The sequence below is a fragment of the Ananas comosus genome, linkage group 14 (assembly GCF_001540865.1).
Source record: "Ananas comosus cultivar F153 linkage group 14, ASM154086v1, whole genome shotgun sequence".
In the NCBI taxonomy this organism is placed as follows: domain Eukaryota; kingdom Viridiplantae; phylum Streptophyta; class Magnoliopsida; order Poales; family Bromeliaceae; genus Ananas; species Ananas comosus.
The window spans coordinates 5,186,441-5,207,077 of record NC_033634.1 but is presented as its reverse complement, the minus strand read 5'-3'; the positions used below and the strand labels follow the sequence as shown (position 1 = coordinate 5,207,077).

Below are 20,637 nucleotides of genomic sequence, written 5' to 3'. Positions count from 1 at the left end.
TTAATTTATATATATATATATATATATATATATATATATTTAGAGAGAGAGATAGAATTAATATTCTCTTTCTCTTCTTTTTTTTTTTTTTTCCCTTTCCAATTTTTTTTAGTATTGTGATTTCACATACAAAAAAATAAAAAATTTAAATTTAAAATGCAACAATTAAAATTTGAATATATATAAATTAACTTATAATTATAGAGAGAAGAGAGGGGGCGGGGTAGAGAGAATTATAAAAAAATATAATATAATAAATATTTATATATAAGAGAGAGAGAGAATTATATATATATAATTATACATTGAATTTTAAAAATCCAAATATTAAATTCTAAATATTGAAATTTCAATTTGATATATTAAAATTTAAATTTTAAACTTCAACATTTTATATTCTAAATTTAAATTTAAATTTTGAATAATAAAATATTTTAAAATTTAAATATTTAATTATTTATTTTGATTTTTTTTCTTATATTTTCCGCTGCGAAGCGCGGGTCTTCACTCGTACTAATAAGAGTATACTCTCTCTCGAATTTTTTGAGTCACTCTCAAGATATTTTTATTCAAAGTCTCTCGAATTTTTTGAGTCACTCTCAAGATATTTTTATTCAAAGTTCTTAATTTTTAAATGCTTTTTATTTTGAATTTTGGTACCTCGATAAATCAACTTTTTGGGAATTTTTTTTTGATTCCTATTTTTTCTTACGTAAAATAAGTAACATAACAAAATAAACTTTTAATTCTCTTTTCTCTAAGAGATAAATCTTAAAATATTTAGTATCTTTTCATTTTATGTTAATATTTTTTTATTACTTTAATATTATCTACTAATATTTTAATTGTTATATTAATTTTTTATTGATTGCAACCGATATTTAAAATTGTTGAGCAAGACCGCTAGAAAAACTGAAGGCAAAACAGGCCGAAAGCTAATTGTAGTTTCATATCCGTCGCCACTGAATATATTTTTTTTAACTTTATGAACTAAAGAATCTGTTCGTCTCAGTCATCTGCTTCAAAAATCTAATGAGATAATACAAAGGATAGACAGTTCCTGCCAACCAAATTGACTGGATTGCATGCACCTCAATGAGAACCTCATTTAGGGAAAAAACAAGAACTGAAAAGAAAGAAAGAAAGAATTAAAAGAATTAAAGAATTCCAAGTGCTACCTGCAGGTACTGCATTAGCTTCTTCCAAAGTAATATACCTGCATCAGTTCAGACGAGACGATTGGATGTAAGGCTGTTCAAAACCAAGTATATCAACTAGAAAGCAAAGCAGAAAGGAACTTACACCAATCAATGAAAAACAAATTAAGCTTATCCAACCTTGAGGATGATGAAAAACCTGGAGCAATCTCCTACATTGTACTAAGGAGTTCTCTCATCTCGGCCACCGAGGAGACGGTCTCATTTGGATATATTTTTGCTACCAGTTTAAGAAAACTTCCATATTTGTCCAAAAACTCTTTCTGCGGGACCCAAATTGGAACAAATTCAAATATTTTACCACCAAATTTATTCGTAATTTGCAGCAATCTTATCAATATCTGAATCAGTTGATTTTGTTTTTTGGGGAAATTACCAATGATATTTATTTAAAACATGGTAAGAGCAGAAATAGTGCGGCAAAGTGCAGACACACAACAAGGCAGCAAGAACAAAACAGGTTCATATAAACAAAACGAAATTGAGAAAATAATTCAATGTGCTGAAACTATTAAATCAACACATTATTCTAGTGCTGCCAACACACCATAGAAAATGATAACTGCGTCTCTGTGGAAACATTACCTATAATACAATAAATTGAGTTGAAAGGAGTAATAAATTAAAAAAGCACCCGTTTTGCCCCTCTTTTTTTAAAAAAAAAAAATCAAACAGAGAAAAGAACTCCCACTCTCTCTTTCTTAATATATGTGTGTGTGTGTGTGTGTGTCTCGAATTCAATTTATTATTATATATTGAATTCTATACCCTATGGATTAAGAGAGGTAGTAGTCAGAATGGCTTAAGGGGCAGTTAAGCCATTCCTCCCTCTACTCTCTTTTCTTGTATCCCAGGGGTGTTTACAATGAGTTTACTTTATGGAAGATGTTTTCTCCCCAGGTGTTTGACAAAAGGAATTGGATTTTTAGCTTCCTAGTTTTAAATCAATGGATGAAATGATTCAAATCAGATTTTTTTTTATGCTTTTTTCAACTAATTCTTTAAGAATATTTGACGTATCTGTAAAAAAAGGCATAAACATAGATGAATCGAAAGACAGATAGATATCGAAGAGGGCCAGCGAATGAGTCCACCAGCCGTCTCTTTAGTAGTATGTATATATATATATTTGGTTCATGTAGTCGAATAAGATATTCTCTAATTCTCTTGGCATGTTTTGATCAGAGCAAATGATAAAACAGACCTTGCATTTTTCCCACAATGAAGGCAACAACTCTTCTGCAGTTAAATTCTTCTGTAGTTTCCTATACATTGCACTTACGGTCTTGTCAAGCTGTAAAAAAAATAATAATAATAAATGGCCATAAGTGCAGCAAAGACATAAAAAATGAAGATAATATTCTCACCATCTCAAAATGACAGCCAAATAATTAGAAGTGCACTTAAGACAGAAAGATGAGACTAAAATAAATATTGCAACTTACTCCTGATAAGCTGGATTTTAGTGTCTTTCGAAGTTCCATCTTTGACATTCCAATTTGGAATGGGATCTGCAAATTTTAATATTAGAAAAGATTAGGTATAAAATTAAGTACAACTAGATGCAGTTTGAGCTTTTGTCTCCAACATTTAGTCAAGCATGATAGCACAGACAGATGACTAGTGGACGGAGCAGGTCATAGGGGAAGTAACATCATTAGATAATGAAGCAAGAGCTGTTAAAATTGAACACCATATTGTAAACTACAAGAAAAGATGCATTAGCAAGTTGTAGGCCCTATTCAAGATTGTCTTACCTCCTCAGGAGCAATTGTGAACATCAATTCCTCAATTCTTCTTGCGAACTGGAATAATTTCTCAAAGTGCTGCAATAAGTAACATGGTTATAAGAAAACATCTTGGCACACATGCACACATGCATGAGCATGCGAGTGCACATATACACATCCACACATGCATATGCTGATATACCCATTCAACCACCACACATTAGCACATAAAAACATATTTATGTATGATGTCCTCAGCGGGCTTGCCATATCAAGATAGCAGGTTTGAGTCAAACCACTACATAAATAAAAAATACTAACACAAAAGCATCTCCAAAATTCTGACACAAGAACTGATACTCATAAGCTTTCTAGATGCTGGAGATTCGTTGCGATTGATCCAAATCATTGACTAACGCATTGCTTCATATGAAATGATCACTAGGAACAAACCATTCCTTGGGAACTAGAAGATATGGATGCATATAAGGAAAAAACTCTTTTCTTTCTGGATACATGTAAGACAATATGAGTTGGCTGCAAAAGCAAAATTCAATTATAAATCTGGAGATGAGACACACACACACACACACACACACACACACACACATATATATATCTTCTTATGCCTTAAGTTGACAAAAAAAAGAAGTTTGAGATGACAGAAAAAAATGATTTGCTGGGGAGGGATATGCTGTAGGAGCGTCAGTACTCCGGACAAGATCCTAGCCTATATATGGTTTATAGAAGTGTTTTTGTTTTGTCTTGTTCGTTACTTAGTAAAGAGCACCTTTCCTCAATATAAATAGTGCATCTCATGAAAGAATAATTCCCTGATTAGGGGAAGAAGTATGTGCATCTCATGAAAGAATAGCTACCAGATTAGGGGAAGAAATATATGGATAGAGATAAAGAAGTCCTTACAATGTAGATGACCATATTAATATGGCGCAAGCAAGCTTGTTCATAGGATTCACTTGCTTGATGGTAGAACTTAGCAAGTGTTGGCACAACATTAGCTAAATCATAGAGACTGAAGAAAAAAGAACATATGTATCAGGAGAGCAGACTTGTTTCTTCAGATTACATGAATAATGAATAATCTGTCAGTGAAGGTCAGTTTTTCACAACCTGTGCTGAAAAGCTGCATAATTCTCCAATAGCACGATATCGGCATACTTTGGCTCCACTTGTGCAACCCTCTCCAAGGTAACGAACATTATGCTGACCTATTTCAAATTTTACAAATTATCATTTAGTAAATTTGAGAGAACGTTCAATAAAACATCAGATATATAACTTAAGCCACCAATAAGGAGGAGATGCTAGGTTAGATGCCCATTATTTAAACTTGCAGACCTGGTATTCTGAAATAATGTTAAAGTACAAAAAAAAAAAAAAAAAAAGCGTACAATTGTCGCAAGTTTATTTTCAAAAAAAAAAGAAGGAAAGGGCCAGGTATTACTGGTATCAAGTGGTGTGTCCAACTGGGTAGAGTGGAACTCACAATTTTTGTATATGCTTGATCGACCAAATCCCTAGATTGCCCTTGTATATACTGTTCCATACGTGTTGCCAGCGTAGCAAATCTACGAAGAATAATAGATTGCAGATTTATGCTAGAGCATTGTAAATTAAAGCTAACCAAGGGAACAATACGGCCTTAGTACATTTTTATAAACTAGACGGAATATTAAGGAAAAATATCTCAAAGTGGGAAGAGCTTATGTAAACTTAACATATCTTACTTTCTAGAGAACAAAACAAAATACCAAAAATAGCTGTTAAAATCAAAATTGCATTACATCTGATCTGATAATCAATTATGCAATAGAACTCCCTCTTTTCTCCATGTTTGATTTTACCATTTAATGTTCTACAACCTAAATTCCTACTTTGTTTAATATCTTATGCCTCTATTCTATTGTCTCTGTTATTTTAACTGCATTGATTTACAAGTTATATAACAAAAAAAATATTTTTTTTCTTCTGTATTGATGCCTTGATGGTAATCTTACCCAACCCATATACAAAGTGACAAAATTTATAAATATAGTTTCTAACTGCATGCATCTAACAAACTATTTATGTTGCAGTATTTTCTATTACATCCAACCAAACAAAATACATATAGTTGTAACTGCTGCATTTTTAACTATATGCATCTTTAGTTGTACGATATTTAAAATTACATCCAACCAAACAGCCCCAAATTTGTGATGATATTGAATAAAATACTTGGTTTCAAATATCAAACTATGATCTGTTTATATTACAGATTATAATAGCAGAAGAGAACTGGTGTTGAAAAAAAATCAACCGTACAAGAAAACACGCATCGACGGTTTCAAGGAAGAAGTGTTGCAAACCTTGGTATATATGGTAGAACTCCCATTTGTCGCACATTCTTTTCATATTTCTCAATCTGATAACAAGCATCATCAACAAACTAGATGAAAAAGGAAAAAAGGAAACAAAAGTTAGTCAGATGTCTGTTGCATGCAATTCCAAAGTGTCTAGGACAACCAAAAAATCATATTGCATATAAACAAACCCTGCTGAAGAGCATGGAAACTCTGGTCTCTAGGTCATCAAGCAACACACGAACAAATCCTGCTACATCAGCTTTTTGAGTAGAAAGATAGCGGTCTGTGATACCGTGCATCGATATGCAACAAAGCGAATCAATTTTGCATGCCCAATCTACCACAGAATAGAAGTCTTCCTGAGATAGTAAGTTAGAATAATAAGTAAATAAGTGAAGTCCCACAATGAGCCTAATGTTGCTGTTCTAAAGTTTGTCATGAAAAATATATATATAGCACATAACTTGACGTTGGAAAATGACATAAAGAATCATCTCATAGTCTAGCTGAATATAGTAATATTGCAGAATTGGAGTTTCTAACTAATCAGTACCTCTTTCAAATGTCTGGCAAAACAGCTCACTATTATACTTGCATTATGTAAGGATAACGGCATTTATAGTTTAGGCATAAAGCTTTCATATGAAAAAGCTTTACTGTTAATAAGATCAACAGCCTCCTACATTTAGGCATAATGCTTTCATATGAAAAAGCTTAATAGCATATACACTGCAGACTTAGAAATGTGAAGAATAAAAGCAACAAAATTAGTAAAGATTTCGCCAGCAAGCACATTACGCATTTATGGTATGACATGATTCAAATTCAGAGTCAGCTGTAATGCATAAGAAAATTTCTTACAACTACAGAAAACTAACCTGGATTCCGTCAAGCAACTCTCGAAGACATTCATTTAGAATTTCCAATTCATTTGAATTATTCTCTGCAGGGAGAATCACAAGAATTTGATATTACTTCAAATTTGTACACATAATGCAGAAGAAAAGGCATAGTATTAAAATTTATCTTAACAACATAGGCAAGAATATTACTGTGCTTGACATCACTTCCAGTGTGAGCAGCTAGATTTGTTTCTGTGCCATCAGATCCAAATTTGTTACTGCCAAAGGACTCAGATGGAGCAAGTGCAGACACTTCAAAACACATGAAGTGTGCAAAGAAAGAGCTCTACAATGAAAATAACAGTTAAAATATTTCTGTTCCAAGGCATGCCTGTGTTAGATGAAACATATGGAAGAATAAAATAATATTACCTCATCTACGAGAAGAGGAATAAATACTGTGAGCATCCTTGAGTATGCTTCAGAAGCTGAAGAACTATCAGCACTATTAGTTGTCTGACTTGAACCTGGAGGGCCCTCAAGCCAAACAGTAGAACTCTTTGATACCTTTGTACTAGCACGAAGTTCATTAGAAAATTCACGGGCCTGTGAAACACAAAGCCCAAATAAAGTAAATAGATATAGCACAAATTCATAATTTATTTCATTACTGCTATTACATAATCAAAGCCATCCTCTTAAACAAATAGAACCAACTATCCCGCTATCTTTAAAGTGTGCCATTATGTTTAACAGCATTCCCAATTTCAGTTGACAGAATGCCTTGAATCAAAACAAAAAATGCCGAAGAAGTGACAATCGAAATATAGTAGAGGGGGCTGATTCAAAATGGCCACTTCATCCTCGGGGACAAAATATTTTCAATCCTATTTTTTTTTTTTACCAAAAAAAGAAAGTTCCTTAGGATGGTTTTCTTGAATGAATATAGACAGCAAATTGCAAAGCTAAGAAGCACAACCGAATCCCAGATTCGCTCAATTTTCTTTAAGAATAAATTAATGACCTAAGAAGTAATTCCCAGTCTGAATAAATCATAATATTGATGTCAATGAATGCACATTTGTGCAATTCTGCAAGATAGTTAATCTACTCTTGTAGAAATCGTCATTATTGGTCAACAGCATATATTATCATGTTCTTATTTAAGCAGAAATAATTAGAAATTCAAAGGAAAAATATATATACTGGTCAAATTTTAAAGTACAATTTCACTCCTGACCTCTCGACGGAGTAGCAGGTTAAGAGAATGGCAGTACGCTTTCCTCAGTGGTCCCAGACAATTCTTGTCCAGAGACTGAAAGATTTGCAAGTCAGAATCATGAAAAAGCACTACGACTTAAAGCTAATGCTCACTCCTTGACTTTCTCAAAAAAAAAAGGACCTTTATGTGCTGCAGAAGTCGTGCATATATCCTGCACTTGTATCTAAGATCAGCATGGTCAGGCCTCTTCAGCTGTCCTCGCTGAAAAGCATAATTAGGTAAAAATCCTGAAACTACTTGTTTGCAATGATTAGCAGATAATGAAACTATGTCATTACCTGAGAAAAATAACTCTTGTCATTTATCATAAAATCAATTAAACTAGGAAAGTAATTTCTTAGAAATTCTGATGCCCGCCGAACAAATGTACACTTCAGCAACACAAATTCGGCACGTTTTTCCTTGACCTGTAAAGATATTAATAATAAGTTCATTCAAACTCCAGATGCAAAGCAACAGCAACGAATGACCTAAGGTAAAATGTAATATGTAAATGCAGTGCGACAAATGAATGGTTCATTAAGATTCCACTAGGAAACTCAGAAGTTGCAGAAACTAATGATCTTTACTCTACTGTTATATTAGATTTCATGTTAACAGTAAACAAAAGGACAAGAACGAAGTGCAATGAAATTACTGCCAATATATATTAGTTCTTTGCCACATAATATATAGATCATATATGATTATAGGCTTTATCCAGATCCTCTGTATCCTAAGGTTGGTATTATTTATTATACAGTCATCAAGAAATTAGATTTTATAGCTTCTGTCAACCCAGTAAATTTGTCAAATTTGATGCTACTTATGCACAGAGAAATTATTATCCAAGCAAAAGGAAAAGGCATACAGCTCGTAATTTTGCATAGCATGGCTCCAAATTTGGCACTTCAATATTCTTTATCGCACCAGTTAACCACTCACAGGCTTCAATGTTCTTAATCATATTTGCCTCATCAAATGAACCTCCAGTTAGAGCTGCTTCGAACTATCATCAACTCAATGGTATCAACAATTGGAAAATAATTATTAAGAAAATTCAATCAAAATACCATCATAAGAGGAAGGTATATGACATTAAATGAGCGGCAAGCGCACCTCTGAAGGTATTTGTAAGCGCTCAAGTAACTTATCGAGCTCCTCAATAAGCACTTTGTTACTTACCGATTGCAACTCCAACTTATTGTTACGAGATTCTATCTGCGACAAACTAAGTATCAGATATTGTGAGTGATGACAATTGAGGCTTTAAATTTCAGATATCGCATAAATATGTAAAGATTTCTTGGTTTGGAAATAATGGAAAGTAGAAAGGATAAAGTGTGCAAACTGTGCAGGAAAAAAATATAAAATATTGTGTTGGCTTCTCGCATGATTGTGCTGTGAAAATACTTTTTAAATCTTTACATCACCTTGACAGATGAAGATTAAATATGCTCTTAATGGCGAAATTTGCTATGTAGTATCAGTAGGCTGTGAATACCATACCGATTCAATGTCTTCTCTCATATGTCTAAGCTTCACATTGAAAATACCAAGCCACTCATCCATATCTTCCACACATATACTAGCTGCTTCTAGACCCTGAAGTACCTGCATAGTTTGGAATTTGCAATTATTACGAGTATGCAATTACTGTATAATTTTAAAGAGAAGGCAAGTACATTGATATTATTATCTATTCAGCTGGCATAGACACTTTTGGAGCTGATTTGATTTTTCAGCAGCTCAATATTTATTTTTAAAAAAAGCTGAATTATAATATAGAAATAAGGTTAGGGTCCAATGAAGCACCTCAAAGGGTTGCAGCAAAGTTATAAACCAGAACAAAATTGTAACTATTAGAAATTAGCAGATAAAATCTCATGACAGGCATGTGTTGTGAAATGTTATGGAGTTTTACTCTCACATGGCCCCTTGTGGAGACTAAGACGTACTTTCTGGAGATTGTTTCCTCTTGATTAGCCTAGATTGCGTATAAAGTGATAATGCACTACCTCACTATTTTCCTGGGATTCAGTTTTTAGGTGTTAGACTTGCTACTTCACGATGTTAGTTGATCAATAATTTGTATTCTATAAAAGAAGAAAAGCAAACAATCGAAACAAAATAGGAAACTGCAACAGTGCATAAAAATAGAACTTCACCGTTACTAGCTATTTGGGTCACTTTATTCCTTCTTGATATTTACTGCCATTAATTGCATTTTCTATATGCCAGAAATTCTGAATAATTTCTTAAAAAAATCTATGAAATTATAATTTATCATATATTGATCATCATCATGTTTAACATCTTGTATGAAGCGAAGACTAGGTAAAAAGAACCTCTTCTACTATAGGCTCGCTTTCCAAAAGGGCATGGACATTTGCAGCTTCCAGAGCTAGAAGCTCCCGCTTCAATCTTTTTGAAAATGCCTCTGCTTCACCAATGCCCATAACATACCTACAGAGTATACAAATTAGTACTGCATTTAAGTTATTAAAAATTACATATATTAATGAACAAACCAAAAAGAAAAAGTAGATGAATATGAAAGTATGGGCAAGGTATCTTCACCTTTATCCTTGTTTCATCTATCTTTTGATGCAGATAAAGGTTTAAATATTTTGAATTTAATAATGCTTTATATAGTAGATATTATGCATTGCGAGTTCAGATATAGCAACATGCAGCCCTGAGACAATGCAAATTTTATATGTAACATTTATTATATGACTTGTATTGATATTATCAATAGCCTTGATAGTTCCAAGAATGAACTATCTTTAAGATTATATATTTCTATGTGAGGGAATACAAAGAGAAAGAAAATTACAGAAATACTTGGTGACATAGTACGTATGTGGATAACAAACATAAAAAAATGTCTCAGCTTGGTGCCAACCAATATTTTTCAGTTGAAAATTGTCAAGCAAAATAGAAACCAGAAGAGCAATAGAACTAAAACTTCGTTAAATTGCAGAATGGAAATGGTATCACAACCCATTTCGTGCTACAATAAAGTAACATAAAAATTTTAATAAATCGCTAAGTTATTATGTGAAATTGTGAATACATATCCATTCACCTCAAACACTAGCAATTCAACGATAGAATGAAGTGTGCACATTATTATACCAGTTTAAATGAGAATTTCACAGATAGAACAAAACATAAAACTTGAAGTTAGGAAACTAGCATACGTGCCAAGAAGGGCCTCCATGTCCTCTTCTTCAGCTTGTGAAACAAGATCTCTTTCGACAGTAATTTGTGAGTCATTCTCTGTCATAACAGATGTTGCTGGTCCATCTTTAGTTGCCACTTGACTAGTTTTTGCGGGAGTATTTTCCTAAACGAGATTAAGAAACATTTAAGTTAGTTTCACTATTAAGATACTAATGAGTGTTAGCTATATAATTTAAGCCATGAGATTTGGGTCAGACACCATTGGACCAATTTAATCCTTACTCTTTAGAATCTACTATTATGGCTATATATAGTTTGTTAAGTGGATCAATATAATCAATCCATCACCTCAAAAATCAACTAATGAAACTAGTTTAGTTTGTATGACTATGTGGGATAAAGCCCTCAACATGGTAATCTATTTCATCTTGGGGTTTTACCTCATCATTAGAAGCTTGCACTTTTCCTTTTTGGACATTATCTAACGGGTAGATTGCAAAGGATGTGTAGCATGTGATTATAGAAAATATAGGAAGTATAGAGATAAAAGGACATAAAGTTCAAACTAGCATGAAACTAGGTAGTATGGTCATAATTAAGCGGAATGAAGGCCCTAAAATATGGATCTTAATGTGGACACTGAAGTTCACTATATTTGGTTACCCTAGCAATACTCTGCCCTTAGGTGAAATTAGCCATCAATATCTTAGGTCTAAACTCTTGATGAGGTGCGATAAATACTATCCTTTGATGCCCACAATATAACAACTCACTCTGGCCTTGTCAACCTTCTGAACTGTAATAGCTCTGTCTTCTCAATGTATTCTTATCAGGTAAGTCCTTTATTAGTGTAGTACTTGTTCCATGGAACATCAATTATAATTTCTTACCTAGTCCAATATTAACTCTAAATTTGGGTCGAACCCCAACTTTGTAGCCCCTTTTGCAAAATATTTGTAAGGGATACAGCCAAAAATTGTGAGTGACTGCAGAAAAAGAATTTCCTTTTAAATGCACCTTTGCCCATAGAGCCATCTCGACAATGTCTATACCAACAACTTTAGGGATACCACCTAATATCTCCTTGCACATGTTTAAAATGCACATAAGAATCCGGTTCCTACAAGTAGACAATGGTAAGTGAAACCAAAAACCATATTGTTAGTAAGAACACATGTGAAATCTTCAGTAATGACCTCCGAGCATTCCCTACTATTACCTGTCATCTTTGTTGCGCATCGTCCATTGAGGAGGTGCAACACTTTGCATTCGAAGGTTATCAAATCCCTAAAAGAAACAAAATGATCTGCTTAAGGATCAAAAACAGAATAGCATGTAGGAAAAATATAATAGATTCTGTTGTTCTCTTCTTATGCGAAATCAAAACGAAACATTTTGACAAGTTGGAAACAAACAAGTAGAGTAAGATAAAAGAGCGTACCAGCATAAAGGTACAACCACTGGGATCATTTTGAATAACCTCCACTTTTGAAAGATGCTTCAGTTTGTAAATCTTCGCCGGCTACAATACAAAACAAGCGAATAAGAAACACCTTCAGGAACTCGTTAAGACCTTTTGGTTATTGTCTACATTAGCAATTGGCAAAATGTAAATCACAAAGATTATAAAAGCATCAACATGTCGAAACCCACAAAGACCACTTTCATTTCATTTCATCTAAGGAGCTTTCTTATTGCACAGTACCGCACAATTGGGTAAGGGCGAACAGTAATCACCATATGGAGAGTCCTGGAAGGTCTCATAAAGACGCAAAAGAGTTAAAAGATATTAAAAGTGTACCGCTTGCATGATGAGGTTTAAGCATGTAACATGAATAGCAAAATCAAAGTGAAAATGATCTACGTGCATAGTAATACGTCATGAAGATGGCATTTAAGCATTTAGTTACCTCAAGAATTCCTCCAGTAGAATATTTCAGAACTCGAAGGAAAGCTTTAGTCCGCTGGCCTTTTGATTTGGCTGCATGAGTTACTTGCTGTCACACTAGATGCCGCATAAAGAACATTTGAAAATGCACATTAATGACTTGTATTCGAGCTACTGGTTCAACTAAACTAATCAATTGAGCCCGGAAAGAGCAGCATTTATGACGAGAAAGCTTTGATGCATAAGCGCTCAAATTGTAGTTTTTTAATGAGTTACAGCAGCAACTAGAATTCTTTGACATCGAACACTTGAGGATGTCGTCGTTGTATTTTGTCAAGAGATTATGATGATCACCCACAGAGAGAGAGAGAGAGATTGAAAGGACAGTGTAGCCTAGCTTAGCTATGAGATTGGAATGTATATGCAGCAAGAGAGAGAGAGAGAGGTTACAGAGAGAGAGAGAGATGCATACTGGTGAGGGCAAGGACTCTGGGCTTGGCCATCTGCTGGCGGCCGAGCTTGCCGGCCTTGCCCCAGACGCCGCGGCTCTTGGCGACGCGGATGCACAGAACCACCTTCTGCTTCCCCCCGCCCCCGTCGATCGCCGCCTCGCACGCCCGCCGCAACTCCACGTCGTCCGCGCTCGACCTCGCCATCCCCTACGCCTCCTCAATCCTCTCTGATCCTCTGAGTCTGATCCTCCTCCTCTGATCCTCCTCCTCGTCCTCTACTACGGGTAGTAATTACGACAAATGATCGATGCTGATGAAATTGATACGGGAATTAATTATTAACTAGTGAAGGTACCCGCGCGTTGCAGCGGATTGATTCTATAGAAAAAATGAAATTATATAGCAGTTGATGAAAATGATAGTATAAGCTACATAAATTTGTTAAGGTTTTCTTTAGATTTAGGCAAAAAAAAAATTTAATTTATATAAAAAATTCATCAAATTTGAAGAAAATTTCACAAAAGTGCAAATTACCAACGAAAAAATGGAAGAATTTCAACTATTACTCTCATCAACCTCAAAAAAAGCTAACAGACATGAAAATCCTAGTCAAAGAGCTTGGCACACATAGTTCAATGTTGATAACCAAACCGACATAAGTTGAGCTTGTTCAACAGCTTGCTAGATAAACATAATATCTAAAGAAAATATTCTGCATACGCTGGAATGAGTGTCCTGTAGATGTTTAAATTAGTTAGTCCAACTTTTCTTAGATAACTCAACAAAGAAAAATTTAAGAGACTTTCATACAATCTCTCTATTTTCCTATATAAAGAATCATTTCACTTTTGTAATCCTCTATTTGGTTTCTCCAACTAAGAGCTGAACTTTTTGAGGAACCATTTTACTATTATCATCACCAAATCTGAGCCTTCCATGCTCTCCTCTTTCCCAAGAATATACCTAGCAGAGCAGCTAGATTCTTAACAAAATTACTTGTAATTAAAATACTATAAACTTCTCATTTTTTTCCTGTTTCCTTGCATAGTGCACTCAAAATTGTATTCACTATATTACATTGTCTAATTAAGCAAAATATATGACTATCAAGAAACTCAATATAAGTTATTGAATTACATGGTCTAATCAACTGGGAAGATGCCAAGTCTAAATGACATCTAAAAGGTTTTAAGCATTACCAGCAATTACATATAAAACTATATATTTAAAGCATCTTATGATCATAAACAAACCTATATAATAAAAAGGAAAAAGGAACTATGTTACCCAAATAAAAAGTAAAGAAAGGTGATCTTAAACCGTCTCTAAAATCATTTTGTAATATTCAACAAATATTCTTACTTGAAACTGCATCTAAGCAAATATTTTCTACGTGAACTCATTCAGACCTTTCCTCAGTGTAGCACATTGTCAAAATTGGATTTAAATTTGCTAACAGAAAATTTTCATTAGTATTTTGTATTGATAAACCAATTATTAGTATGAGAAGAGGACCCTCTATCAAAAGGCATCAAATTTTAAGTAATTTTTTTGTCTCAATTAGAACGCTTCAATAACATCATAAAGAAATGAAAAGCTCACTATTTTATACACTTTAAAAAAGAATTGAAAATCAGCAACCCAAAATGTTGCTAATCCTTCCTCAGGGAGCTCTCAAACATTGAAGGCCTCTTTGAAAATCACATATTCTTGAATAAATTTTTGATGCCTTCCAGAAAACTTCTTGCCTAAGTGAACAAATATAATTTAGACTTCAAAAACAGCATATGATGAATGTAGCGCAAGGTTACATAGTGGATGAACTACCAACTCGATGAACATCTAGACACGGTTGGAACCTACATAGTTATAATTGCACTTGTGTCAAATTAATAGCTTGAGCACTTCAGTGTAAATAATTGAGAAATGAAGTTCAAAGGTTAAAAAAAAAACTAATTAGTTGGAGAAATAATGAGGCCCATTACAAACCAAAGAGACTTGAAAAAAGTGCACACCAACATAATTCAAACTTCAAAAAGTAGGAAGAAAACCTAACGGAATAGATAGAAACAAAGAATTTTTAACGGCAATCAAAGTAAGAATTTGAAAACCGACAGCATGCCAACTCAAAGAAAGGGAAGAAACTACTCAAACTGCAGTCCATTTTGGCTTCTTCCTATGTGTCTTTGTGGATTATTTTTTGCATCTTTGTACTTTTTTGGTACTTTGACATTTTGCGCGTTAATTTGATAGCTTTTGCATACTCTTCTTCCAAAGGTTTCATAGTATGCATATACATATATGTATCAAACTCTAAGCAAGATCAAAGAACTTAACTCGACCTTCTTATGCATAGAATTTGCATGGGAAAACATGAATGTATACAAATAAATGGTGGGAGCATTCTAAAGCATAGGAATTGGATGACAAAAATTAACATACAGAGCTATCTCTTAAAAGATGAAAGCCACATGAGAATTGATAACGAATATAAAAGGCTTTACATTGGAGCATTGCACTGTAGATCACTATTATATGTATCAGTCTGAAAAATTAATGTTGTGTCAATAAAGAATTCCAAATTAAAATTTTGAATAGTATTTATTATAACTATACGCGATAAAAAAAGAAACTACATAACAGATTAATTTCCATAATCAACCAAAGTATAGGACTACTTTTTAGATATATACAAATAAACGAAGTGCACAACAATAGACAGAGATGGAGTAGAACTTACAAAGGTTGGTAGAGAGCAGAGGAAGGCAAAGATGCGGCAGGCTATTGGGGTTTATAACTAATTGACCATAAAATTTAACAAAATATTTTAAATTAATTAACAATAAAAATAAATAAATAAGATAATTGGAAGCTACAGAGGTGTCAATTAAAAGAAAATTAAAGTAAAAAAAAAAGAAAGAAAGAATGGTTTAAGGCCTCCTAAAACATGATCAACTTTCGGAGGGAATAGGGATGTAATGTGTTTTTGCTCAAAATATGTGCAGTCAAATTGTGATATCTGTTGAAAATTTTGCAAAAAATGGCGACACTATATCATACAAAATAAGCTATATTCTTATCAATCGACATTAGGAATAAAGTGTGGAAGTATTCAAATTTATCAAACGACTTAGAAAGATTAATGTCAAACTACTCTTACCATCATTGGCTTCGGCTTTGCTAATGGGAGCTGTTGAAAAGAACAAAGTAGGGGACTTGATGGTTCAAAGTAATCTTTTGATGAACCAACCATAATCTTGAGAAAAAAATATCAGAAATGTGAATTAGTTTGTCTAATCAACCTTAGTAAATGAGTTTGGTCTCATGCAAATTCTTTTCAACGGAAAAAATTGCACAAAATTTCATCAATCGCTAATTTGGATGCACCAAAAAGAAATAAAATCACTATCTGACATTTATGACAACAAAAATTGTCCCCAAAAAAAAAGAGCGGCATTCTTGAAACTCTAAAACACTTCTAATAATCCCGTATTGAAGGAACACTTTACCCAAAAACCACAATTTACTCCTGAAAGTCATCATCTTCATGCTTTGACGGTGCTTTACAAATTGAAGTGCAATTAAAGAAAATTGAGAATTACATGCTGTTACTTCAGAACTCTAAATAAATCACAACAGTGTGAAAATAATAAAGCGGAATAAATGATAGTGGCCAAAAATTCAATATTTTGCTTTCTTGTATAAGATTATAAATTGAGTTCATCATTTTCGCATGATAATTAGAGGTCCATAGAGGCTGCAACAATGGCATGCATCTTACAAAAAAGGTAGATGATTCTAGGAATAAAAATGAACTGATATGTCATGTAATATATATATATACACAATAACACAATCGAGCACCTTCAATCATCATAATTATTACTTTGATTAACCAAACATTAAAAAGAAGGAAATATGATTTAATAGCATGATAATTTGTTTAGGTAACAAAATTTTTATGAATTAGAAAGCTACAAAAATTTTATGAATTAAAAAGCTTTCGAAAATAACCACCTAAGCATTTCGGAAAAATGCCCAATTGAGGAATTCTATTCATTTACTTCTTCATGTCAATAAAAGATCTAATTTTCAAACCTAATTTTTACGAACTATCAAAGATCTAATTTCAAATTATAGCCATAAGAAATGATTTTGGGGGCTGCATTTTTTTAAAATAAATTAAAAATTTATGATGTCATCTTTAGAGGAGGAGCACAATAACCAGCACCAAGTCAATAACGACAATAATAACTACTACCACTAATGATGATGATGATGATAGCATAAATAGAAATAAAGTCATAGCTTCAAAGTCGAACGTATTCAATTTTCAACAATATTTCTTGTCGTCCGATATGAATACCTTTGCATACTTCATAGAATTCAGAAAATCTCTCTGCCTAAAAACTGAAAAACTGGGTATAAAACATTTAATTCCACTCTGATTAAACTTTAGACTTCATATAGTGTGAATATTTTTAAATCCACGATATTTTCCTTCAGTGTACAGTTGTTATTTTAGAGATACGCGATAAGTCTACAATCTTACACAATTTTCATGGTTCACAGCATTCTCTCATTATTTTAATATGCAATGAACATTAGTATCTACAAATTGATAATTTTACATTATTGGTAATTTTACATTATCCATCTTCTTCATGAATTTACAAGTAGATGTAAAACGGTCTCAATACTACCATCATCATGTACTTAAGTTTGAAGACCAAAGTGTTGTGCAACTTATAGTTTGAGGACCAGGAGTGTAATATAGCCTCCTCCTCCTAGCTTTTCTAGTTATTCTATCAAATACTACGTAGGCACTACTGAAATAAACCAGTTTGGACAGTTTTTTTTTTTTTTTTTCTATTTTCCTTTCTTTGCATAAATACCCTTGTCAATATATTCCCACAACTTCACATATTCTGCCATTTCTTCAATCCAATCCTACAATTCTTTAGAGCAAAAAATATCAATTGAAACTCACAATGTACTATTATTATCTATTGCGCTTCTATTACAAGGTGACATGATATTTTATGACACATCAATGAGATATGAAATTAAGGACACTTATTTTTCTAAAAAAAGAAAAACAAATTGAGAGCACTTACTTGAAAGGTGTCACCAAATGCATCTGATATACAATGAGGTTCATTCATTGATTCCCATGTAAAGATGATGGGATTATCTCTATCAGTTCTAGCCAAGTGGTTTTTCTTTGTTAGCATCGTCTAAGAAGTATCTGATATTGGATCAAATATCATTATATTTTTATATTTAAAGTTCATTTCTCAGAGAATCCCAAATAAATTCGATTGCAACTTAGCAATAAACTGTTTTTAGTACATATTTATCAGCGGGCTGATATTACCCTCTAATAAATCTTGAATATCTCCAAATCGATAGATCAAAGAAGAAAGAATCATTTGAGGAGCTCAATCCTATGCTTTTGTCTCACGCATATTTAATATATTGCATCTTCCCACTGTAATGTTTTAGATTATTGACTAAGCTAAGAATCAATTCAATCCCATACTTTCGTCCTTCCACAATAATACGGTTGAGCACCTTCAATCGTCATAATCATAACTTTGATTAACCAAACATTGAAAAGAATGAAATATGACTTAAAAGAATGATAATTTGTTCAGCTAACAAAATTTTTATCAATTAAAAAGCTACAAAATTTTTATGAATTAAAAAGTTTTCGAAAATAACCATCTAAACATTTCAGAAAATTATATAGCCAAACAACCAACAAGATTCATCACTACATCAAATGTATAATATGCAAATCCACAAATTAAGTATGAGATGAAGAGATACCTAAAAAACCCATTCGTTGACCATTTTGCCACTGCACGTCTCATCTAAAAGCTTTCGGATTCCTGAAAAGAAAGACAATAGCATATTCTATAAGGAAAAAAAATTAATAGTAGGCAAGATGAATCGTAGGCAGAGCGGCGGATTTGATGAGATTCGGATCCATCTCATCGGATCCATCATATGCGGTAAAGAAGGGAGAGGGACGATGCCGTGGAAAAGGGAGAGGAAACGACGGACCGTACAAAACGGTGAGAGGAGAGGGCAGATTTGATGAGATTTGGATCCATCTCATCGGATCCATCGTATGTGGCGGAGAAGGAAGAGAGACAGACGATGGGGTGGAAAGGGTAGAGGGAACGGCGTATCGTACGAAACGGTGAGAGGAGAGGAAGCGCGCAGCGGGGAGGGGGCGCCTCGTGGCGCGGGCGGGGGCGAGCGCGAGCGCGGGGCGCGGCGCGAGGGGGAGCGGCAGAGCGGGCGCGCGCGGGCCGGGCGCGTGTGCACGCGACGAGCGGCGCGCGCGGGAGAGGAGGAGGCGAAAAGGCGGTTGCGCGCGCGGCGGGGCGCCCGCGTGGCGGCGGGGAGAGGATGCGGGCGAGGAGAGGCGACGGGAGAGGCAGAGAGAGAGTGAGAGCAGAAGGGTGGGGCCCAGCCGAGGGAGAGTACGAGGAGAGGCGGAGGGATTTTTTTTTTTTTTTTTGTCTCTTTTTCTCCCTTTAATGTTTTTTCTTTAATTTTTGGCCAATTTGTCATAAAAAATTCAGTTATTTTGGTTTTTGCAAAAACCGGCCACCTTTTTCTTTTTGCAAATTCGGTCCGCTTTTAGCAAATGACCAAATACCCTTATTACTTTTTCTCTTTCCTCTTATCTATCTGTCTTCCTCTTCGTTCTCTCGTCTTTTTTTTTTTTCGCCGAAAAAAAAGCGACCGCTCGGAGCACCACCAGGCGGGCTCTTCTTCTTCTGTCTTCAGGAGCAATTTTTTTTCTCTTTTTCTTTTCTTCTTCTTCTTCCTCCTGCTGCGAGCTTTTATTTTTTTTGTTCCCTCTTCTTCTTCTTCTTCTTCTTCTTCTTTTTCTTCGCTATAAGATGCAGTGGGCGCGCACGGCGACTTTCGCCTCGCCACGGAGCCCGACCGCGTCGACCCCCGACGCACCCGCCTCAAGCCTGGGGAAAGTCTACTTCCTCCTGTCGACCTCCCCCGCGCCGACCGGCCGACCGCCGCCACGACGGGCGGCAACCGGCACCGGCGCGCGTCGGCCCGGCAAGCCGCCGCGTTCCTACTAGTTCCGAGGAGGCCAGCGCGTGAGACTACGAGCCCGACGCTCGACCCCGACAGCCCTGCTCAACCGGGCAGCTCTACTTCCTCCCCCGCGCCCCCCGAGCCCGACCACCGCCGCGCCCAGATTCACATCTACACCATTAATGGTGAAAATTACACCATTAATGTGTAATGGTTACACATTAATGTGTGATTCACCATTAATGGTGTAAGGTGCCCACCATTAACACCATACGAAGAGACTCAGCAACCGGGAAGCCGAGCGCCCGCCGCGACTGCCGGATCGCGACGTGCGCTCCTCCGCTATTGGCGGACGGCGAGGAGAGGGAGGCTGTTGGCGTCACCGGCCGACCTCGAGCTCGGCGACCCGACCTCCCCCGCCGCCTCGCTCGACCCGACGCCGCAGGCCGCCCCGCCGTGCACCAGCCCCGTGCGCGGGCGCGGCGCGCCCCGAGCTCCGCGGCGAAGCTCGGCATCCGGCGGGCGCCATCGCCGCCGCGGCATTTCACCATTACCCATTAATGGTGAAACTACACCATTATGCCGTGTAATGGTTACACCATTAATGGTGTAATTACA

General features: G+C 35.1%; 1 protein-coding gene across 21 annotated transcripts; it reads right to left on the bottom strand.

The window, feature by feature from the left end:
- On the bottom strand, positions 937-19,226 carry LOC109720221 (exocyst complex component SEC3A-like). 21 transcript variants are annotated; one of them, XR_002218886.1, is made up of 29 exons: positions 19,015-19,213; positions 18,778-18,839; positions 12,966-13,255; positions 12,516-12,586; positions 12,047-12,127; positions 11,825-11,892; positions 11,623-11,725; positions 10,623-10,768; positions 9,765-9,882; positions 8,926-9,030; positions 8,536-8,637; positions 8,288-8,425; positions 7,716-7,844; positions 7,558-7,638; positions 7,396-7,470; positions 6,588-6,761; positions 6,366-6,501; positions 6,192-6,256; positions 5,502-5,672; positions 5,317-5,396; positions 4,455-4,536; positions 4,079-4,176; positions 3,872-3,980; positions 2,975-3,043; positions 2,663-2,728; positions 2,422-2,511; positions 1,338-1,480; positions 1,179-1,251; positions 937-1,076 (listed from the first exon to the last, which is right to left on the bottom strand). XR_002218886.1 is itself a non-coding variant. In XM_020247165.1 (29 exons), the coding sequence occupies exons 5-29, from the start codon at positions 13,147-13,149 to the stop codon at positions 1,370-1,372; spliced, it is 2,652 nt and encodes an 883-aa protein (XP_020102754.1). In that variant the 5' UTR covers positions 13,150-13,255; positions 15,686-15,742; positions 16,106-16,201; positions 18,778-18,839; positions 19,148-19,226; the 3' UTR covers positions 937-1,369. The 21 variants fall into 21 exon arrangements, 16 of the variants coding, with proteins under 16 accessions (XP_020102754.1, XP_020102747.1, XP_020102761.1 ...); XR_002218884.1 differs by having other exon boundaries at positions 937-1,126; positions 1,217-1,251; XR_002218885.1 differs by having other exon boundaries at positions 1,179-1,216.